This window comes from Rhyacophila brunnea, unplaced genomic scaffold (genome assembly GCF_057557595.1).
Source record: "Rhyacophila brunnea isolate RB1 unplaced genomic scaffold, BYU_Rbru_1.0 scaffold_1, whole genome shotgun sequence".
NCBI lineage: Eukaryota > Metazoa > Arthropoda > Insecta > Trichoptera > Rhyacophilidae > Rhyacophila > Rhyacophila brunnea.
Window position 1 is genome coordinate 6,820,473 of NW_028232751.1, and position 21,691 is coordinate 6,842,163.

At 34.6% G+C, this 21,691-nt stretch overlaps 1 protein-coding gene across 1 annotated transcript; it reads right to left on the reverse strand.

Moving 5' to 3' along the window:
- Positions 1-445: 445 nt before the first annotated feature.
- Positions 446-17,397, reverse strand: Fer1 (48 related 1). The gene is made up of 5 exons (XM_085960487.1): positions 17,162-17,397; positions 13,482-13,695; positions 9,171-9,261; positions 3,169-3,177; positions 446-576 (listed from the first exon to the last, which is right to left on the reverse strand). The coding sequence occupies exons 1-5, from the start codon at positions 17,395-17,397 to the stop codon at positions 446-448; spliced, it is 681 nt and encodes a 226-aa protein (XP_085816613.1).
- Between the last annotated feature and the right edge of the window lie 4,294 nt (positions 17,398-21,691).

Here is a 21,691-nt window from a genome sequence, read left to right on the forward strand (position 1 = left end):
TATATTTTTTAAATTATATGTATTATGTATCTATTCCACAAAATAAATAAGGTGTTCCGTTAAAATTTCAGGATTTGCAAAGTGTTCCATGGCAGGACAAGTTTGGGAAACCCTTAGATAAATGAAGTTATTCAAACTTATAAAAAACTTAAAAGTCTACTTTTATTACATTATATTTTATATTATATTTTTATTACACCAGTGTTTTGTTTCTACTGTAAACGTAAATTTTGTCATATCGGAGGTTTTAACTTTTTTTCACGATATTAAAAATAATCAATACAGTAATGAAATCATAGGAAAGTATATTCTAATTATATCAGTATGACTAGTGTCATTAGGTACACGGTTGACTTAATGTTAAGTTTTATTGCATACTTGTTGAACAGCTGGACTTTTTGCTGATGCTGATGCGTATTATTTATATTGTTTACATACATTTATTTCAGTCGGAAGGTGTTGACGAATTCGGAGCTCGAGGATCTTGTGGAGTCCAGACGCGTGCAAATAATGTGCTGCCATGGGGATGCTCACCTCTGCGTGACCACGAAAGAGAGTGTGCATGAGAACTTCCACCTGAGAAGGAAAATGGCATCAAATAATATGATAAAATATCTAGAAAAATCTCTCATTAAAATATAGTTTTATAATTAACGAATAATAAAAATATTCATATAGTAAAATGTAGAAATATAAATAGTTTGTACTTATATCATTTTTAAATTTTATAAAGTTTTCTTATTTTTAAGCTTATCCCAGTATAAGTTGTCCGCTGAGTGAGGACGCCACGTGCTAACATTTAACGTATCATCCAATATTTTTTTATACTGTGATGACCTTAGTTCTAAATTCGAACACCCGACAATTTATGATTGTATATTTATAGTAAAAATACTTAAAATAATATATTTTTATGTTCTTAGATTTGTTCAGAAATCTAGATATAAAATGGTAACATTTTTGTAAATACATCGGTCAAGTGCAGTGACGTCACTAGAGACATTTCTGCAAATTTGTTATGTACCTACTAATTATTTTATTATTTATTTTCGACTATCTTGAACAGACAAATACACAAAAAAAATTAAATTGACACACACCACTGGGAATTAGAGCATTTCCACGAAGCCTACTCTCAAACAGTGGTAGTTTTAGGTAGGTGGAGGTTTGTGATGCTGACAGGTTTGGAGGCACCCTTGTGAAAATTTTGGCTGTGCGATAAACCCCCATCATAATATTATGTATTACAATGGGTAACGGATATTACAATACAACAATAGTTATGGTGTTAGGATTTGTATGTTTTTATGAAGCGACCGCGAAAACACGCGCGTTAACATGATTGTACTCCCTACTTCATTTATCGTTTGTAAATTTATGGCTACGGCCGTATGTTGTAGCTTAGCCACTGGGAAATGCCAATAGAAATGGCGTATTTCAAAAAAATACTACCATATTATTACATCAATAATTATTATAAAGCAAACATTATTCGTAGAATGTTTATCACATTTGAATGGTCAAAGACATAGCTTATAATCAATATCTTTAAAATTATCTTTAAATGTGTAAGTCTTGCCCATTTTTTGAATAATAAAATGCCTAATTCTTGTCAAATTCGGGATCACAGAGATTATCAATATAATTTTTTATTGTAAATATTTCACTATAATAATGTCCACATAAATTTTACTAATGGTTTTATAAATGCTTTTAAAAATTAATAAATATAAATAATCTTAACACCACTTCACATGGACGTACTGAAATATGACTATATTCTAAAACATTAGAGCGAGAGGTTTAAAAGAATACCATTTTATGCAATAAAAATACTTTATGCAGTCATCAAATGTTTAAAATAAATATAAAGGATAATTTGCTTCAAAATTATGTAAATAGAATATCTACAACGATTAAGGAATGTCCAGGATCATGCTTTGAAAATAGCATAAAAGCTCCATTTTGACGTACGCTGAGCATGTGGGCCGTTAAGAAATTATTTTTTTCTCTCTTACGGCATGATAGAATTAGAGCTGTGATATATAATTATCACCGCAACATGGTAGGTAGGTATAACTGGATACAGTATATTGTAATCATCAATGAATATGAATATTCTACAAATTTCACAATACAATAGCAATTATAAGCGGTTTCGCTGGCTTAAGCGAGTATTATCATTCATCATGCCAGTGGCAGTACACTCCATCTGACATCACCCCACTTCGGGCGGGGGCATAGGTGTCCCGACACGGTGTACGTACATACATTATTTAGTAGTGTTGCTAAACGCAGGGCGCCAGTGGGGTACAGTGCACGTGTGCATACAGCCCAGATTAGGGGTTCAATTCTAGCATGTGTACATAGCAACCAAACATAATAATGGGGAGACGATGAATTGAAAAGTATTGAAGCACTTTATTTACAGAAAACGATCAATTTAGATGCACGCAGATATTATTTCTACGCGGGGTCACCTAAACAGAAAGATATTTCCTTAATATATTATAATATATATATATAAATTGATATATTTATTTATAAACGGCGCATACACATATGAAACAAAAATAATATCATATTAATATAATATATAAAATTCAACAGCTAAACAAAGTACATTAGAACCTCCATATAACGGACTAATGTGGTTGACACCCCCCCTCCCTGTTAAAGCCGAAAGTCCGTTATATAAAAACACGAACGAAGTCCTGATTATTCGTCTTCGGGTGATATATCCAGACATATCCATTGTGGAGTGATGTTAATATTCTATGTCGACGCGCTTGCTTTCGGTAATCCTGCTTTGAAAAAGAATCAACTTTCGTTTGCACTTTTGAAGTTTGCTGTTTTTTAACTCTCTTAAATTAGGAAAATGCGTCTAATAATAGTTGAAATTGAAAGTTGAGTTCTGTAACGTAGTCAGATAGCAGCGGTGAAATGGAGAGGTTTGGATGTATGTGCACGTATATATCCAACCGTTGTATCTCATTAATTTGAAAGAAAATCGAGTCAGTGTATTTCTTCATTCTATATAAGTATGTATTGTCTAATAGTAAAGTTGAGACCTCCCCTGGAACAACACTGTATATCGAATTTAACAAATGTTGGGAAAATGATAAAAACGTTTTGAAGCAAAAAGAAGTAATGCATATAACATTTTACCATCTCTGTCTACATACAAAAAAGAAATATATCCCTGCAACAACACTGTACCTATATCATCCCAGTGGTCAAAACCTTGTATATCATTAATTCTTACTATGGAAAAAAGACGGCATCTTAAAATTGATTTAAATAATGTTTTTAATTCATGTATATATGGTTGTTCAATACATCATTCGATACAACATTGTGGCATTCATAACTCAGAACTGCCCAAAATCGATGTACAGTGTTGTTGCAGAGGTGTCTCAGTTATTTCCGTATTGCCGAGGTTGCAGATATCTACATAATATGTTGTATAGTCGTAATTTCTCTCGAGAGAGCGGTAATTGATTAATAAAATAGTTTACCTCAGATTTCTGGCGTTGGTATTTGGCTTATTATTAATCATTATCTCGAGCATTACGATAGTGGATGTGAGAATAATCGCATATTTATTCAAAAACACTTCTAAAATAATTAAATATACAATCCGTATTAAATAAATAATAATTTTAAGCACAATATTATTTTTACTCACTGCGAAAAATCCTCCCTAATGGATTTATAATACAGTGTCCCCCTATTATCCCGACAAGTGGGGTGTTGCCCTCAATCTGAATAGTGTAACCCCCCCACAAATAATATTAAAACCCCCCAATAAAAGAACATTATTCTTTAAATTATATCGTGTTGGCAATTCGCTGTTCGGGGGATTAAAACAGGGGTTGTAAACTTTTGTGCAATTGCAATCCACTTATAGTACAAATTACATAATGTTTTATTACGACTTATGTATTACAGTAACCAAATGTGCATCGAATTATAGAAATATGACACTGTTAGCGGCGATTCTCTCTTTTTTTAGACGATTTACAAGGAGGCTTCGAAACGGTTCAAATTAGTCATACAATAATTAATCTATACTTACAAATATGTGTAATTATTTTTCACAAATTGAGTAAGTACCTATAATAAAATCCTTACAACTAACATAAAAAAGTATCATCATTTTACTAGGTAGCTACGTTTGTAGTTGACATTTTTTTTATTGTGGGCGCCTCAAAATCGGTCAGTGCCCCGGGCCTCCTAGTTTCTAAGGTCGCTACTGAAAGTCGAGTACATTTGATTTACCCTCATTAATATCTCATCTATAGAATTATTATATTATACAATATGATTGTATTTCTAATTTACTTAACTATATATTATTTTCTTCTGTATTCCGGTGGTTTTTATTAGGTAGGTACGTATTTTTACGTGGTTTATTTAGACATGAATATGTTGATCTCAACGCTATACGGCCACATGTTTCTTGTACAACATGTCACGGTGAATTGTGTTACGACGAACTGCATACGTACAATTTTCCGGACACAGTTGACTATGTTTGTGAAACATTCGAGTTTTTCATGACACTGACTTACGTTAATTTACAAACAACAAAACGTTTATAGCTGTCATCTTTCTGAACATTAATGTGTCTATGGCTATACCTATGTCGAACTCAGGGCTCAAAAAGACCGGAGCGCCGTTCCGGTTAATAAAATCTTCAAGATTATCGCGTTGGCTCTGAAATTTTTTTAATTGACCGTCAGATATAATAAAAATTCTAACACATTTATTTTTATAAATAGGTACACATACAATTATATAACTCTCTTAATATTTTCGTAAAATTATCGATTGCTCAGGTTCGTGAAACTTTCCATTTTGAGCGCTGGTCTAACTACAATTAAAAACACCATAAATCGCGAACAAGTTCATATACATCACTGTAGGTCAATGACAATTATTGCTGTAGATATAGCGGAAAATCGTTGGGCTAAACCATTGCCCACTGAAGAAGGAAGCCGATATATTACACGACTGGTCCTACTTTTTGCCCCTCCCGTTGTATATAGATGACCTGTCATTGTCTATAGAGTGCTCATACTGACGCGTCTGTCGTGTTCACTTGTCGGAGTATTCTTAGTTTCAAATTTCTTTCAGATTATTGTAACGTATCTTGGAGACCTTGGAATTCATCTGATTTAGTGGTTATGTGATACTAATCATTGGAAGTGACGATCAAAGTAAGTAAACTTCTTCTGTGTATAATAATATCATAATACACTAGGACGTTTTTCAATGTGACAGTCGATTCTAAACGACAATAACTAATAATTTATTTATACTCTTTAGTCATTACAGAATACCAAACTCTGCTTGCAAGTACGTTATCAATAAATAGTATGGCAGTGGACCACTCGTTGCTTGTGCAAAAAGTTATGCTCAGGCTTTATTAATCTAAAGATGGCGGTGGCTAAACTGATATAGATAACGATTTTAATACGTAAATAGAAGACGTGCCAAAATTATTTTACGTCCCCCTATAAAATAATAAACAACTCATTAATTTTAGGAATGTCACGATAATTTTTTGTGACCCTTCAGTTCGTAATCCCTGCACTAAAGTACGCCGCACAGGTGTTGAATATCTAGGGGTGAATTAAAAAAATAATATGTCTCAACGAATGAAGTTTGATTGTTTATCAATGAGCTGAAGTGTGAGGCAGGGCATGATACTATACCACTAGGAAATGTGTAATACGTTATATGTCATTGTCAGCCGAAGCCGATCCGCTACTGAATTAAGGCTACTTTCGGCACTTTCACTCTTAATGCTGCCACGAAATGTCAAAATGTAATACATACTTCACAATCGAGCATTTAAAATTATATCATCGACTCTATACTAGAGATGGGAAAACTGGTCGATTTTGAAGACTAAGTATACTTACTACCAGTATAAAAAATACTTAGTATATAAACTTGTTCCAAAATACTTACTAGTATTTGGAATACTATATATATCGTTTGGCGTGCGTATGCGACAAAAGTTTCGTACTCAACTGAAACTAAAACCAACTCCATATTATTATTATTTTAAAATACGTATCGGCTCAGGGAACTCAGACTGGGCTCCGCTTGTCGAAAAGTCCCATTTATTATAAAATTTTAAATGTATGAGCTGTTTTTCGGTTAGGTTACAATATTATTGTTCAAAAATTAATGACAGTGATTTTTTTAAAATTTAAACATGTTTTGAGCGGTAAGTATATAACAAGCCTAAGCCTGTGCGTCAGAACAGCGACTCGCGATGATATCATCATAAGTTTTTTGGAATAAGTTTATTGGGCCACAAATACTTAGTATGGGTAGTTTCATCCGAAACTTGAGTACACAAACTGGTGACAGTATTTCCAACTCACCTCTACTCTATACGCAGCCAGTGGCAGGGGTGGAGGTGAGCTGTTAAGATTCGACACAAATAATGCACACTAAGCTTTGTCAGTCATACTTATTTGTTTTCATTGAACTAAGAATACAATATGCAGACGGTGCTGGTTAATTTAAAAAATCTAATTTAATTCAAACCATAATAGTTTAAGTATGCTATTGGCGATCCGATAAAAATAGTGCACACTTTTTCAGTCATATTTATTTGTTTTCGTTGAATTAAGAATACATAATTTATTATACATGGTGTTGGTTGATTTTTTAAAATTCATTAACGGCCCACGTGCGGCACGTGTTTTATCACATTTGAATGGTAAAAGACATTGCTTATAATCAGTATGTTTAGAATTATCTTTAAATGTTGTAATCGTGCCCATTTTTTGAATAATAAAATGCCTAATTCTTGTCAAATTTGGGATCAAAGAGATTATAAAATATAATTTTGTATAGTAAATATTTCACTATATAATGTTAACATTAATTTTACTAATGGTTTTATAAATGCGTTTAAAAATTAATAAATCTAAAAAAGCTTGACACCACTGCACATGAATGTACTGAAATATGACTATATTCTAAAACATTTGGTCGAGAGGTTTAAAAGAATACTATTTTATGTAATAAAAATAATTTATGCAGTCATCAAATGTTTAAAATAAATATAAAGGATAACTAGGCTTCAAAATTATATAAATAGATTATCTACAACGCTTAAGGAATGTCCAGGGTTACGCGTTTAATTTAAACAAAAACTATCTATCTTAGTTCAATCTAAACAAATACGTTTGACTGACAAAGTTTAATAAATCTCATTTGCTGCGGATATTTTAATTAATATTTAATTACCACATTTAAATAACATGCTAATTATATATAATGGCCACCTGATGAGCAACGCACCAGTTGCGTTGGACGTACTATTTATGTCGGATCTTAACAGCCTACCTCTACCCTTCGCCAATAGATTTTAAGAGCCCACGATAACTTAAAACCATTATTATTGTTGATAACAGTGATGGACACATTTATATGTTTTTATGTGTTTGAGTAGATTTGTCTGGGCCTCCTTTGGTGTTACTTTTAGGGATTTTTCTATGCTTTGAGTAATATTTTTTAGTTTACACTATTTATGAAAAAGATGCATATTTTAATTGAACATACATAATTTGAAAACATCTCATTCATATTATACCCACTAGAAAGAAAATCGGTGTATGTACTTATGTATGCGCGTTAGAAGTTATACTTCTTTGGCGTAACAAAACAAAATAAGCCGTTACCTGAGTCTATTAATATTACAGTGGATTAGGTTGATGAAAACGTACGCGATTCATCTGTGTCTCATATAGCACATCATAATTGTAATTTATTTATTGTATTGGACCAAAACTCATCTTTGCCATACAGCGGTTATAATCGATTCAGAAGTGCCCATGATTAATTCATAAAAAATCAAATTTTAATATATTTTTTGAATTATTTGAATTATTTACCAAATCGGTGTGTGTACTTATGTACGCCCGTTAGAAATTATACTTCTTTGGCGTAACAAAACAAAAACAAAACTTGTGATAGCCTAGATTCTTCGACTACCTCTTAAGTATCTTGTTAAATTACACACTCGAGAAAAAGGGCCGCTTATTGGAGCGCCGTTGGTTTATTTCTATACACTTTAACTTATAATACTAAATTATATAATAATTATTTGTCGTTGTTTTTATTTTTAAAGTAACAACTGTCACTCTGACGTTTAATCGTTTGTTTAAGTAAGGAATACAATAATAAATTCGTTGCCTAGGCAACGGAACAATTCTACTATCAAACTTGCGTTTGTATACAGCTGATTGATTCGCAGCTAACTTCATACTGTCACCACTTCCGTAACGGTGTGCGCGCGAAGCTCTCAATTTGACTCTCTACCAAACGCCCCAAAAGAGGTATAACTTCATAAATGATTATACGTTAATTATTAATATGAAAAATTAAAAATATTCATTTACTGTGAACAGGTTACCACATTGCATTCGAAGTTACGCAATATAGTACTATCATCGAAACTAGCTACCTACTTATTGCCGCGGCTTGATTATAAACGGCATTGAAACGTTATATATCCCTAAAGAGCCGGCTAGACGCTCATGCTTTACGACAAGCTTTCCTGCGCAAATTGGTTTCTATCGGGTAGCCCGTGTGTATGGACGGGAAAACTATACGCGAAAACCGAAAAGCGCCGTAAAAGTGTTCCGTATTTTAGGCGCACAATTCTTTATCATCTCAGTATATTATACCTACGGTAGGTACTCCTGCTATTAAGGCTATACCTCAGTTGAGGCACGGTCTAAAAAGATCGTGGCTAGGCGATGCGCGGATTGCGGGTCTCGGGTGCAAACGACACATGTCAAACGAAATATAATTTGTCATATAAATCCAACATGTGTCCATTTAATGTTCTATTTATTGTTCTATCAGTAACAATAATAATATATTCATTGACATGTTTTTTTTTAAAAGTAAATGGGTAACGTTTTTAGTCATCTTTACACGATTTAGGAATTAATACGCCCGTTGCCATCACGAAACAAATTGACGTGTTTCCAGCTCGACGTTCTCTCTCCGATTGGCAGGGAGTCCAAAATTTTGTCGCGCCTATAGTTGAAAATTATTTGCCGTTTCACTGATGTATCACCTTAAGAGAATCAGAAGAAGTATTAAAAAGGACTATAGGTACCTATTTCACTTACCTTTCACAATAATTTTCTTCGGCTCCTCGCGTTTTTGGGCCCTTGTTGCACCAGACGCTGATGACTCTTTGGCGGTCTTGTCATTCCGTACCTTAACAACGAAAAATAATTAAAATCATAACTTGTCATTGATTATTGGTGGCAATCAATTCAGTTTTAACTATTTCTAAATGCTTTTGAATCTACTAACAATTAGAGTGGTAATGTGACAATAAAAGCGATGGGATGAGAGAAGAAATAACCATCATCTGAAAAATATAAATTTAATATTGAAATTGTCATATCTCTATTATATTGATAGATTTTTAATAGCACAGATTTTCAATACGCCATACTAAATCAAATTATATACCTAATTTCTGCATTCCTAATCGCTAGAAAGCCTCAAATAAAGCCGAATTTGCCGGCAAGCTTAGGATATCTCATCTTAATCAATATAATATATTCAAAATTATTGGGTGACTAGGTAAAACGAAATAATGACCGAACCTAACCTAACCTAAATAGATTCCACAAAAATGAATGTTTCATTTTTCCCCTGGCTGTTCTGTTTTGTCCGGTTACCGTTTTAAAGATAGGTTGCTACGCCAAAAATTTCAAAAACTTTATTCATTGATAATCACTTTGAAATGCTTTCACAAACTCTTAAAGCGGTTTCACACGTATGAATCACGTCAATCATCTAATACGTACTGAGTTTACTTACTAATCATGAAATGCTTAATATAACCATTATATCGCCCATCCAGAATAAAAGAACCATAACTGCAAATTCATAGTTTTGAGAAAATCGCAATTGAAGTTTTTCAACCATTTAAAATTGTTGGGAATAATGGATCGCTTGAGGATGTTAAATTATCAACATAGTTTTATATATATGATTAACTTTATTATTATCAAGTTCATGAATAATAATATACATAGTTTTTAGATTTCATTTTTCTATGCGACCGACGCAACAGACCTTCGAGTACACACTATTGTCACGCCGTACACACATCTGAAACATTACACAGTAATTAGTATTAATTAGTATTTAGGGCTTGCGCAGACAGAGAGCGGTCGGAGTTCTGCGTTCAACCGACCGTTGACCGCTAGCGTTCAGGGACAGCAGACAGGTGGCGGTCAACAATATGCGTTCCATTTGTATACAAACATTGTAGTGACACAGGCGCTGCATAATGCGAGACCGCTATATTCCGACTGCGAGTGGAAGTGAGAAAGCACCGCTGTTGCGTACTCACTCCCCCGTGTGGTTTTGCTCTATGTTGTTTGACTGCTCAAATTCCATTCAATTTTTTATTTACTTTCGCATGTCAATACAAAGCTTCGATGAATTATATAATTTGATTACATTTGACATTGACTTGTAAACTAAATATAATCTAGGTACTAAAATTACTGCTGTAATCAATGCATTTTATCAAACCGGATATTTAAAAACTTAATATCGATGATTTTAAACGAAGTTACATATAAACTTATTTGTTTGTGTACCTACCTCTATCTATAATATTTGACATTTCGATTCTAACCTTTTAATTTTACCCATAACCTCACATATCAAATTTATTCTATTATTGAACTATGAAAACTATAAATGTCGCCAAATTATCAAGTATTTATGCACGTAAATCAATCAAGTGTTGATTTAAAAACAATATGTTAGTATTAAAAACGATTTATATAATTTGCGTCACTTAAATCAAGTATCAATCTTCTCTATATCGATTCATTTTTCTGATCCAGACATTGCAACGGTTGAGAGGTACGGAGTTCTTTGTAATTGCGGGAATAGAACTCTAGAACGCTAGCGTTCCAATTGACCGGCGCGGTCTGACCGCCGGCTGTGTGCCCATACAGTATGAAGTCCGTACAGTACAAAGAACGCCGAACTCCGAACTCCGAACGCGGAACGCAGACCGCCTGACCGCTCCCTGTCTGCGCAAGCTCTTAGCATTGGAGTGCAGCCAGTGCCATAGTTAAACACGTATTCATTTTATTCTAATATTATTACTTATAATATTTAGTTATGTTATTATATTAGACGGCTATACATCAACAAAAATACTCTTTTCAGATCAAATATCTAAGGCATGAACATATTTTTTTTTGTTTTCACAGTAAAATAATGTGCTTCAAACTACTTGCAGCAAAAAAAATCTGAAAATATGTTTTTAAAGCCTTATTTTAGCACTTGTGGTCTTTTTACACTAGATATTTTGGTAATGATCTACAATTTTATGCATTTGTGTTGCAATGAAAAATATTTACACTGAAAGGTAGTGTTTATTTTTATAACAAAATATACATTGGAATGACTTAAATGCTAATACAAAAAATATGTTAATGTAGGTAATATTTTTTTTATATTCTTAATGTAAATAACCAATTTACATAACAAATGCAAATAAAAAGAGTTCCTCTAACAATTTTGTGATTCTGAGTAATGGTGAGTCTGTAGACTCACGATTAGTAAGTGGCATCAAAGTGGTTCAGATTAGCAAGTGTGTCTCATTCATCATCACCATGTTCTCTGACATCATCAACAGGGAAAGGTGGCTCTGCCGCAAGACTATCATAATAATTACGGTACATGTTTGGGATTAGGTTAGACTTGCACAAATCCTACAATCTTTAAGTTTTGCTGCTGGCAGTTTAGGTGGATTATCGTATGCAGCAATTAAAATTGACTCCATTGTCTACCGCCGACTTCTGTGCGTTCGTATGTCAATGACTTTTATAATAAATTTGATAAAAAAAATATCAAAGGTACTTCCTTTCTCACTCGGATTACTTTGATATCCTTCCATAAAACTTAATCACCTTCACATTCAAATTCTTCCTTATAGCATGCGACATCGTGAAAAAGTTGAAGAATGATGAGGTTGACAGCTCATGGACAGTGGTATGGGTTGCCATTTGAATCACAGGAGTCCATTGGGCCGGAATATAAATTGAACCAGATTTCAGATGCCTCTTTTTCTGTTACTCAATAGTGTAATGCATAGAATCACCCTCGTTTGGTGTGTAACCCACAACCAAGTATTTGTGGGTAATATTCGGTATATCCAAGCTTCCTACAGCATATAGATACATGCTGGCAATTGCTTTACTCTTATTCTGACGAGTGCAATTGTCAGAATAGAAACTTATGTCTTTTCCACTACACACTATTTTCTTTTAGGTACATCCAAACGCAAGAACTGATTTCGTTGGCACCTGTATTAGCCAAAGCTTCATTCCAAAAATAGCATTCACCATTTTTGTTAATTGTATTGAATATTGTAAAATTAAAAGAATTTAATTTTCTTCTAAAGTAAAACGCCGTTTCATGACCACAGGGAACTTGGAGTACGGCTTGTAGATCAATGCATGCTACTACTGAATCCACAGATTGATATCGCGAGATTTTTCATCACGAGCAATTTGCTTATTTTGTAAATGCTTATCAGTGTCAGCATTCTTAAACCCTCCATAGAGTGTGCACTGATCAACAATGTCTAATGTTTTCATAAAGAATGTCTGGCATACCTTTATCATGTTACCGTCCCATGTCAATTGATATGACAAATTTAGTATTCGGTTGGGCACACCTTTCATTATGCGTCTATATTTTGGGAAGACTTCAGAAGTATGGGTCTATAATTTGATCTACTGATACTATACGGCCTTCTATTTCAGATACAACAGCTTACGATGAAATGTGTTACGGCCAACTACATACGTACAAATTTCCGGACACGATTCCTACTACCAACTTTGTACAATAGATTATTATGAATCAATACATCTTATTGTTCTACTCATGACTTACCCCCGTTTCAGACGGGGCACCAGTGTCGCGCTCGTGTATAATAAGGATGCCTTTGTATTCGAATAAAGGGGCCTTTGTATTATGTTTATAAACGCTCAGAGCTAATGAGTCAACGCATAATTTCGTGATATAAATTGGAACATAAAACTGGCTGCGGTCATAAAAACATGTGTATCGGCGTCTTGAGAATGTAGCGGCCGACGGAAAAGTGTACCGGACACGCTTTAACTCATTAGCTCGGGGCGTTCATAAACATAAGACAAAGGCCCTTTTATTCGAATACAAAGGCCTCCTTATTATATACGAGCGCGACACCAGTGTCCCGTCTGAAACGGGCCTTATACTTAACTATAGCTTGTTATATTATTATGAAGATATTTTCTTATATGTTTTTATTGCAGAGACTCTTTCGAATCTTCTGCTTAATTTTACCAACCGCACAATAATATTATATAAATGATCATAGGACTATTTACATCAATATTGAAACTTACCAACTCTCCTAGAAAGTTGATGTATCCTATAGCCAATTTAAGAGTGTCCACTTTGGAGAGACGCTTCTCATAAGGCAGCGTAGGTATGTGGGCTCGAAGGCCCTCAAAGGCATCGTTGATGGACTGCATGCGGCGTCTCTCCCGCATGTTGGCCGCCTGCCGTTGCTGGATCTGATGCTGGAGACACTTCGGACGGCGTCTGTGCGATTTGAACCTGAAGAGTGCGAAAATTGTACTGAATTAAAAGAATCGGTACAGTTCGGTTATGAGGAATACAGCGGAAAACACATTTTGAAAATACTCGATATACTGGATTATTTGTTAGTTTGGGTTAGTTTAGGTTAGGTTAGGTTAGGTTTGGTTAGGTTAAACTAACAAATAATCCAGTGTATCGGCTATTTTAAAAATGTGTTTGCCGCTGTATTCCTCATAACCGAACTGTACCAAATAATCACTATCTATAGTGCGAAAACATATTCTTGGCTACGTGGTAAAACTGTGAACTAATACGCTCCTCCCATTTTTAACCGCACTTTCATTATCAAGTAACAAGCTCCTCCCATTTAGTCGCCAACAGCGCTTCCTTACGTAGCCAAGAAGATGTTTTCGCACAGTAATAATTATTATTACAATCAAATTTACACCCCTTCATATGTTGTTAACGCAAATTTTATCAATAAATGTATTTATGCCTAAGTGACAAGGAAGTAGCTGGAGAGTTTGAACTTGCAGGTATATTCCAACTGCACAACACCCAGTAACGAACGCATAATAATTAAACACGATCTTAAAAAATATAAAATAACGTTCAGCCAAACTCATTCTCACGCAAGTGGAATATATCGATATCTGGTCCCGCAAAGAGGGGGTGGTATGGCTGGTCGACAAGTTAAGTGACATAAATACACACCACAAATTTACTCTAATAGTGAAAAAAACGCCTGCGGTGCTATTACACTTAAGAGCAATTATTAACATTTTTAAATATGCGGCTGTGAGATACAATTAGATGTGATACGTTGATTTATATAACTAAATGGTGATTCACGTGTAAAATTTTATTTTATAATTATTTGTAGTGTGTTTCCCTAACGTAAAATTTACTTTGTATCAAATATGGCGAATGGTCGCATACTTGGTTACCACAAAAAGGAGTCGTGACTGGGGATTCCAATCCCGGGATCCCGAGCTATTTTCGATACCTATGAATCCCGGGATTGATAAACATAATCCCGAAACTTTCGGGATTGATTTTTTTATCAATTTTTATGGAAAATAAAATAAAAACGAAATTATAACAGAAAAAGTACGTTTAAAAACAAATAACTACTTTAGAAATAAACTGTGTTTGAATGAAGTTTGATTTATACCCATGTGTAAGTTGCCGATTCATTTTATATTTTCACGTAAATTAATAAAAATGAGAAAGATTGGACAAAAAAAATGCTTCACACTAATAACAAAGTAATTCCACCACGATCTCATACATTTTACGGCAGTTTCATATTTGGCTGACTAATTATATTTATGAAGCGGAAAGGCCATAAGTACACCATGATTTGCTTTACTATTTGAAATCTCGCTAATCCATTCATTAAGTCTTTAATGTCAGAAACAGCAATCTCATATTAAATTCTCATTATTATTTATATTACAATATTATTTACTCCATTAAAATAATGTATTTCCAAGATTGAACGTATACAATATTAACAATAAATGTCTTACATAGTATAAATTATACTAGATTTATTTTTGACCGATTTTATCAATGTTATTTGTAAATATAAATTTTTTATATTAACAATGGAAAACAATGCCAACCCTGGGATTGGATTCCCTAGTCGTGACCAGTGATTCATAATAATATGATGCTGAGTACCGACAACTCAATAAATCAACTGGATTTATTAAGAAACATAAAAAAATCGCTACAAATACACGGAAAATCTCTAATTTTACCTCGAAAAATCTTGGGGTATCGCGGAATACCATTTGAGGAACACTACAGTATAGAAAATCATACCGCCCTTAACGTTAACCATATGTAAGTGGTCTGCTAGACATCCTGGCGCTTACCCCCACAGCTTCAGTGTCTAGGACGATTTGGCACCGGCACAACTGGACGCCACGGAATTCAAAAACAAATAGACGTTAGGTATTTATAGGTAATTTTAAAAATATTTAATATTATTATTTATATTTAAATGATTATATTATGATTTAATAGTTTATGGGAATGCAAATATGCAGACGTAAATAATGATTTAATCGTTCATATGTTCCAACAAAAAAAGAGTTTTTTTATTTTATATAACGCCTTAGGCATGGTAATTCTCAATCCGCAATAAAGAATACATTGTGTTAAGAGTAAAATGAATTAAAACTACTAAGTAGTAGATAGAAACTGATTAAAAAACCTCGTCTACGTTCTGTATACATGTCTACGATAGTGCGGCGTCCAATTATTGTCCGGAGTCCAGTCCAGTCGTGTAATAAAGCAGTAAAAATAATTACAAGATAAAAAGAACTTTTTATGAACCTACAACATTTTTAAATTTTCTGTTGAATCATATAAACTTGACTTGACTAGCTTAAACGATCAAAAAAAATGTACTCGATAGAAATAATACTGAAATGTCATTTTGACATGTTATATTGATTTCCATAGTAACGCGCGTATATATTATTAATTTAGTTGCTAGGACCCCAGACCCCTCTAGCAACCAATAATGGTATCGAAATAACTTTTCATACAAAACAGAATTAACTGAAAATGAATTCAATTCTACTAAAAGATAGCTAAAAGTATTAAAAAAATGCATTGGCATCGTGTTCTGATATATTCTAAAAGTTTCAGATGTCTAGCTAGTCGGGAAGTTAGTTAAAAATCGATTGCAAGATTTGTATCGGACAAAAAACCACCGGACAAATAAGAATACGAGCTAATAAAAACGTTGTAAAATCCCAACCATCGAAGAGGCTTCAATATGCCAGAAAGTGAAAGTTGAATGATATAGGTACATATAGAGACTAAGGAAGTGGACGGATCTTGCTGCAGGCAGTTGGAAGTGGAGCAGCGAAAACCCACATTGGGGTTGTAGCCATGGCCCCCACAAGAAGGGGCTGACAGGGCTCCAGGGGGCCCGGCGAGGCGAATCGACCAGATAAGTGAGATAAACACACTTCACAAATTTGCTTTAATAGTAAGAATGAGGCGCTATGTTGTTGTACGATACAATTTTAATTGTGTATCAATACTTGACATCTCCATAATTCGAATAGATGTATTAAAATATACAATAAAACACTAAATATACAGATTAATTTTACCGCGTACACACTGCCTTTATTCTTAGCGATAGGTAAGGGGACCCGCCAAAGATCCTAGCCTGGGAGCCCGCTTCACGATGTGGGGCCATGGGTGTAGTACTGATGATGAATGAATGAAATTAAAATTACATCGAATGAGAAAATTTTAACACCTGTTTTCGTTATTATCTTCCATAGTAACACGTTGCTAGGGATTAATAATTCTTGGAGTACATTGTTATTCAAATTTTGTATGGGACACCGCCAAATGGCGTGGTTCACACGGCCTATTGGTTTGAAATCAACAAATAATTAACTTATGAAAACCTTTAATAAAGTTGGTGAATAATTTCTTTAAAAATACTCACTGTTTACACGAGCCCGATCGTTCTCTATTTTCTTGGTCGCTTTCGTACAGACTCTCATCAGACACTGACGACTCCTCGTAGAGAAAAAGATCAATACTGTTGGTAGAGCTGTCTCCAGATCCCGGCGAAGACCTAACAGCCGATGTGGAGGCAGGCGGAACGGACGCCGCAAACCCAGGCGCCTCGAACATCATACTGTGGCGATTCATGCTAGGGTCCAGGTCGAGGTTCTCCATACTAAACATGACTGAGTCGAACCGTCTGAATCGTTTGTAGAACAGCTCTGTGGATTTGTCAACCTCGCCTACTGGTGCACGTGATCTTCTTGGATCTTGCATTGGACGACGATTAGTGATAGTTAATTATTGTTTTAAAAGTTTCTAACACTGTTTTACTTTGTCACTGAAAACACTGCAAAGGGCAAAAACCTATTAAGTATAGCATAGCATAGCATTGTGTACATCGAAGCTTCTAATAATGTATTATTATAATAATCGAACTTACTGTCGAAACCTCCGTTATGACAATTTTGTCAAAATACTTTTTTTATATTAAGTTTCTGTTCATGTACACACCGCATAGTTTAGTAAAATATTGAGTAATATTATGCTATATTCCTACCACTAAAATTTGAATATCTACGATTTAACATGCCTTATTTTAATAAGAACCCAACACCTTAAATTTACCTAGTATGTACCTAATTATATCGAGCATATCAAGCCCTTTAATATCTGTTAAGTACTTAAATAAATACATTTTTTGGACTTAAAAAATAAAGTCTACCTATATATTTGTGCTTATAGTGCAGTTTTTGTCTTTACTATAAAATTCCAGTTGGGTTAGGTTAGGTAAGGTTTGATTAGGTTAACCTAACAAATAATCCAGTATATCAACTATTTTCAAAATGTGTTTTCCACTGTATTCCTCATAACCGAACTGTACGAATATTTCTATCAATAATGAACAGTGTAGCAAAAATATTAATCAAGTCGGTTTATGCTTTTATTATTTTTAGATACACATGAATATTTAGAATTATATAAACAAAGAAACACAATTACTTGGTAGATAGTATAAATTAATTTATTGGTTAGATACCACAGTATCTAGTCACATTTTCACACCAATAACTACCTATTTTCATTTTTATTTAACATTTTATGTGATTTTCCGGTCTTTATAATAGATATTGATTTATGTTAAAAACCACTAGTTCAATGACGTCGAAATACTGTCTCTAAATCAAGTGTATTTTTCATTACCTGTCGATATTAATTTAGTTCATCTCCGCTTTCATTTAAAAGGGCATTTGAATCTAAAAAAAATAATTAAATAACATTAAATAATATATTATATTACACACATTTTAGTCAATTAATTTGACGTTTAAACTGAAGATAAAATATTATTATTATTTCCGATATTTCGAGAATTTTCCGATCAAAATTTATTACACTTTGAACTTGTGAAAAATAATAAATGACAACTGATCACTGATCCATTTAATGTGTTTATTTACTTTGACTATTATTTACCGAGGATTTATGTAAAATTATATTTATCGACATTGTCACCGGCACTAAAATCCACTTTGTCCGTAACAAATAAGAGATATGCGTTGTGATTAGAAATGCATGGCACGTGCGGACAGGTTGGTCTCGCTACACTGAATGATAGGCCGCTCGTCAGTGTTACTATAATAGTACAATAAGGGTGGAAAATAATACTATACCCGAATCAAAATAGTACGTGCTATCTGCTAGCGTATTTGAGTTTTTGATTTTATTTAATTTTTCTACTGTGCATGCTTCTCTCTTCCATGAAAGTAATTGTCAAAGGCATGGCCCCCATATCGTGAAGCGGGCCCCAGGCCAGGATCTATGGCGGGGGCCCGTACCTATTGCTAAGGTTAAGGGCAGTGTGATTTTCTACAGTAGTGTTCCCCAATTGGTTTTAATGGAACCCCAGGGTTAAAGGTATTCTGAGTATTTTTAGCGATTTTTAAATAAATCCAATTGATTTTATTGAGTTGTCTGCACTCAGCATAATAGTATGAAGCACTGATCGCGACCTTCTTTTGTGGTAACCAAGTAACACACAACCCTTCACCATATTGGATAAATAGCCATTTTGTAAATCAGGAAACACACTTAAATTAATTATAAAATAAAATTCTATAAGTACGTGAATTATCTTTTAATTATATCAATCATCATAAGATCACATCAAATTACATCACACAGCCACACATTTTTAAGTGTTAATAATCATTAAAGAAAGTAGCACCACAGGCGACTTTTTTACTATTAGAGCAAATTTATGGTGTATTTTTTTAGCTTAACTGGTCGTCCCGCCACGCTGGGCCCTCAGGCTAGAGCCCTGTCAGCCCCCCCTTTGTGGGGCTCATGGTCAAAGGACACTTGAATGCGATATAACCAGGGTCACTATGACCCCCACAAGGGGGGGGGGGGGGTCTGACAGGACTCTAGCCTAGGGGCCCTGGCTCAGGAGGGGCCCGGCGTGCCGACTCGACCAGATAAGTGAGTTAAATACACATCACAAATTTGCTCTAATATTAAAAAAAAAAAAAACTCCATAATTCCAATGGATGTATTAAAAATCGCTAAAATACATATTACTTTTACCTCGTTCACCATTTGGACAAAGCTACTAGCGTCACACTGCCTTTATCCTCAACGATAGGTAAGGGAGCCCGCTTCAGGATGTGGGGCCATGGGGGTCGCTCCATATAGATGTGCGTATTGTTCAAGGGCAGAGGGTGGCCAAAATACCTTTCCGTTTTCATTTTAATTCAATGTCCGCCCTTCAGTTGGAGCATATGAACACCACGCGCCTCCTCCAAATATCCCAAGTGCTCGACAGTCTTCTCACGTCTTCCCAGGTCATGCCAGAATTCCATACCTCCGCCGTATAATTCACTCTGTGGATAGTATTTAGCAGCCTTCCAGGATACCGAAATACAACTGATGAAGAACGGATGAGCCAGATTGAAATATTAAATCACCTCATTAAAAATAGGTAAGACAAAGTTCAACGATTATTGACAGTCGTTCTTCATAAAGATAGCCTTACAGCCGAATAACAATAAATTGAGAACTACAGAAAAAAAATATTATAGAAAAAAATTTAACGATGTTATTTTGAATGAAGTTAATATTTGTTATTCCCTACATAATTTCAGGTAGGTAAACTGATTAAACAAGTTTGCACCGTCCCCGTCTGCGATTACATTGCAGAATACCAGTAAATGTATCATTATCATCATTATCAGGGGTGCGACAACCCGGTGTGGGTCCTGGTCTCCTCTAACAGCTCCCTCCACCTGTCCCTATCCAGTGTGCCCGCTATCCAATTCGGTATCCCCAGAATACGACAGTCACTGGCAGCTCCATCCAACCAGCGAATCTTTGACCTGCCTCTTCTTCTACGCCCTATTAGATTGCTGAACATCACTCTCTTTGCCGGTCATTGTCATTCATATGGTGCACACGACCAATCCATCGCAGTCTCCCAATCTTAACTGATTGAACCATTAAATGTATGCTTAATTGAAACATTATCTAATGGATTTAAAGTCAAATTTCATCAAGTACCCTCTGTCGATAGTATTAATATTAAAATATTATCGGCTGAAATAAATGTTATAGATTTTTCAGTTCATTTTTTTTGATCTTGAAAATCTGTGTGTATTTAAAAAAAAAACATAAAATGAAAGATGGCGGCGGCGGCGGCTCTTCGGATTTCGTACAGACGTGTCTCCAGCGACGAGCCTGGTGGTGACCTCAGTTTTAGATAACTGCTCCTGAAACATTACCAGGTTAAAAATGACTGATGCTTCACATCACGGGGCGGATGTGGTTTGGTGGGGCAATTAACTTCAATGCCATCATATTATTGGATGCAATTTCTAAATGTTTCTAAATTTCGCAATGCCTAAAGAATATGAGACTTTTTGTAATAATATGTCTAATATAAGCGCGGCCGCCCTATATATTTTTATTGTAGTTATCTTAAGCATCATTGAGCTTCTTTACGAGCTGTTTGTTGGCGAATTTATAATCTGCCTGTAAAGTCGCCCAGTGTAATCATCGAACAAGCTAATAAGCAGGTTGTAAACACTCTACCGAGAAAAGTTGAAAGCCGGTCAACTTTACACGCTACACGCCGGCGTGTGGGCCTACCGCGTCTGCGCAGTAGAGCGCAGTAGCAACCTCCCGGTAAAAAAAACGAACTACGTTCTGTCAAAATAGTCACTGCCCGCTGGCTTGTGGCTTCTCAGCGAATGGAAAGTTTTGTGTGTAATCATCAAATCGCAGTAGCTGAATCGTCCGCTTTTAAATTCGCCAACAAACAGCTCGTAAAGAAGCTCAATGTAATTGACGCTTTAGAAAGTGTAACAAAAAAAATCGGTGCGTGTACTTATGGCTTACTTCTTTGGCGTAGCAAAAGAAAAACAAAACTTGTGATAACCTAGATTCTTCGACTACATCTTAATTATTTGGTTAA

Coding starts and splice junctions, on each gene's coding strand:
- Fer1 (XM_085960487.1), bottom strand. CDS start 17,397: ATGGAGAACCTCGACCTGGACCCTAGCATGAATCGCCACAGTATGATG. Junction 13,696..17,161: donor CGATCGGGCTCGTGTAAACA/GTGAGTATTTTT, acceptor CGCACTCTTCAG/GTTCAAATCGCACAGACGCC. Junction 9,262..13,481: donor TCAACTTTCTAGGAGAGTTG/GTAAGTTTCAAT, acceptor TTCGTTGTTAAG/GTACGGAATGACAAGACCGC.